Raw genomic sequence first — 2,172 nt, 5'->3', positions numbered from 1 at the left:
GCAATTGTGCTGGACATTTTTAACTGTGCTTTTTAGTGAGTATTTTAACATTTACAGTACATAAATTCAGTATCTATCTATCTATCTATCTATCTATCTATCTATCTATCTATCTTTATGGCATAGGCTACTATTCAAAAGTTTGGGGTCAGTAAGATCTTTTTTCTTTTATTTTCTTTTCTTTTCTTTTCTTTTCTTTTCTTCAAGAAATTAACAATTTTATTCGGCAAGGACAAATTAAATTGATCAAAAGGGACAGCAACATTACAAAATTTGAAAAAAAAAATTGTAACAGTAGGCCTACAATAACAATAATATAACTATATATATATATAACTATATATATATATATATATATATATATGACACAGTAGAAAGAAAATACAAAATACATTTGGAAAAAAGGGGGAGGGGGACCAGGAAATGACTGGACTTGAGTATGAGTAGCTTCTCCCCTCTCACCTTCGTGTGGCTTTGAGATGGTATGGGAGGTATTCTTATTTTTAGAGGACAGAGGGGACAACACTGGATTTGTGAGAAAAGAGGGGGCTGCCAGACCTGGAGAGAAAAAAACAGAGGAGAAAATTTCACACTGTTAAAAAAAAGCAAAACTGTATTCTAACTATGTATCAAAACTATATGTTTTGTCCACTTAGTACAAAAATACATTAAAAAGTCTCAATCTGTGTCACTGCTGTGAAGCAATATGTGCATTTTTACTGACCTTTTTTAACCATACGGCCAGCCACTGTAAACTGAGTGGAGTCATTGAATGCTCCGTAACCTTTGACCTTCCAGGCATCCTCTTGTGCGGTGATGAGCTGTTTGCGTTCCTGAATAGACATCTCATTTCGCTCAATCTGCTGACTCTCCACCACCTCATTTCCCATCCTCTGAGATGACAAAGGAGAAAACAATTAAGCATTTACATCACTGTCAGTGTGAAACACGTTCTCACACTTAAAATCTTTTTAATCATTTTAATCTAAAAGTGATGCTTTGTTGATAATCATTATGATTGTAAAAGTAGTGAGAGAAACAACACATCTCATAAAATATTTAGCCATGAAAAAAAAACTCAAATAAAATTGTGAAATATAAAAATAACTAAGTATACACACTTAGCTTCCGTTTTCCTAACTTCAACCTGGAAGTAAACCAAATCAAAAGCATCTAAAATATACTGAATATTTATATGTTGTCAAACTAGCTAGTTATTGACTCCAAAAAAGACAACACCACAAAAACACTTTACATACATACGTTTACATACTTTACAGCAAGTCTTATTGTTGTGTTATGGAGGAATAGTGGATGTGTGTTTGGGGGTGAGAGGCACCTTCCGTCTCCAGGGGTGACGCTCATCCACCTGCATGGGCAGCGGGGTAGCCTTCACGCGGAGGGAAGAGCAGGAAGACAGATGGGAAGAAAGAGGGATGAGAAAAGAATGGAAAGAAAGGATAAAAGGTGAGGGGATGCATCCTAGACTAAAGAGGCTCCTATTAATAGACATAGGAAGGTGATTCTTCACCGCACCGCTGACCTTTTACTCCTTGTTTATTTTATAGTCAAACATTGTTGTCTTAGAATTATATAGGCTTGTATGTATCCTATCAGTTGGTTAAGATAATGAAGATGGTAGAAAGATTTTAATATACAGGCCTAAAGGTTTTAAGCTTTAAGTGAAGTATATAAAATGTATAAAAAGTTACATACAAAGTTATTTAAAGATCAAGAGTTTTCTAGGAGTTACTTTATGGTAGAAGACAAGAAACTGTCAAGAAGACAAGAACAAAGCAGTCGAGAGTGCTCATCAAATGAATCCAAGAAATACAAGAATGTAATTTCTTAGACTTCAAGAAATACTAAAAGTCTTACAAATTAATAAAAGAGAATTTTAAAATGAGTGATAAAAAAAACTATTTTGTTAAATGTAAGTTACCATACCAAATATGGAAATATATATATATTATATATACAGTGTGTGTATATATATATATACACACACACACACACATAAATACATACATTTAGACACTTAACTAAATATAGGGTCTATATTTTCCACATTTTGTTGTGTTACAGCCTTATTCCAAAATGGATTCAATTCATTATTTTCCTCAAAATTCTACAAACAATACCCCATAATGACAACGTGAAAGAAGTTTGTTT

At 33.2% G+C, this 2,172-nt stretch overlaps 1 protein-coding gene across 8 annotated transcripts in view; it reads right to left on the bottom strand.

Moving 5' to 3' along the window:
- Nucleotides 1-2,172, bottom strand: part of LOC107657481 (supervillin-like) — a 55,498-nt gene that overhangs the window by 16,340 nt on the left and 36,986 nt on the right. For 7 of the 8 annotated variants that reach the window (XM_016445574.1, XM_016445577.1, XM_016445580.1 and 4 more), the window contains 3 exons: nucleotides 1,340-1,390; nucleotides 725-893; nucleotides 463-558 (listed from right to left, as the gene is read on the bottom strand). In XM_016445574.1, the coding sequence (XP_016301060.1) occupies nucleotides 463-558; nucleotides 725-893; nucleotides 1,340-1,390 (316 nt within the window). The remainder of the gene's footprint in view (nucleotides 1-462; nucleotides 559-724; nucleotides 894-1,339; nucleotides 1,391-2,172) is intronic. The other variant, XM_016445576.1, reaches the window with a different exon arrangement.

This window comes from Sinocyclocheilus anshuiensis, unplaced genomic scaffold, assembly GCF_001515605.1.
Source record: "Sinocyclocheilus anshuiensis isolate Anshui unplaced genomic scaffold, SAMN03320099.WGS_v1.1 scaffold291, whole genome shotgun sequence".
NCBI classification, from domain to species: Eukaryota; Metazoa; Chordata; class Actinopteri; order Cypriniformes; family Cyprinidae; genus Sinocyclocheilus; species Sinocyclocheilus anshuiensis.
Note: the sequence above shows the minus strand (reverse complement) of the source record. Positions and strands in the feature narration are given on the sequence as shown.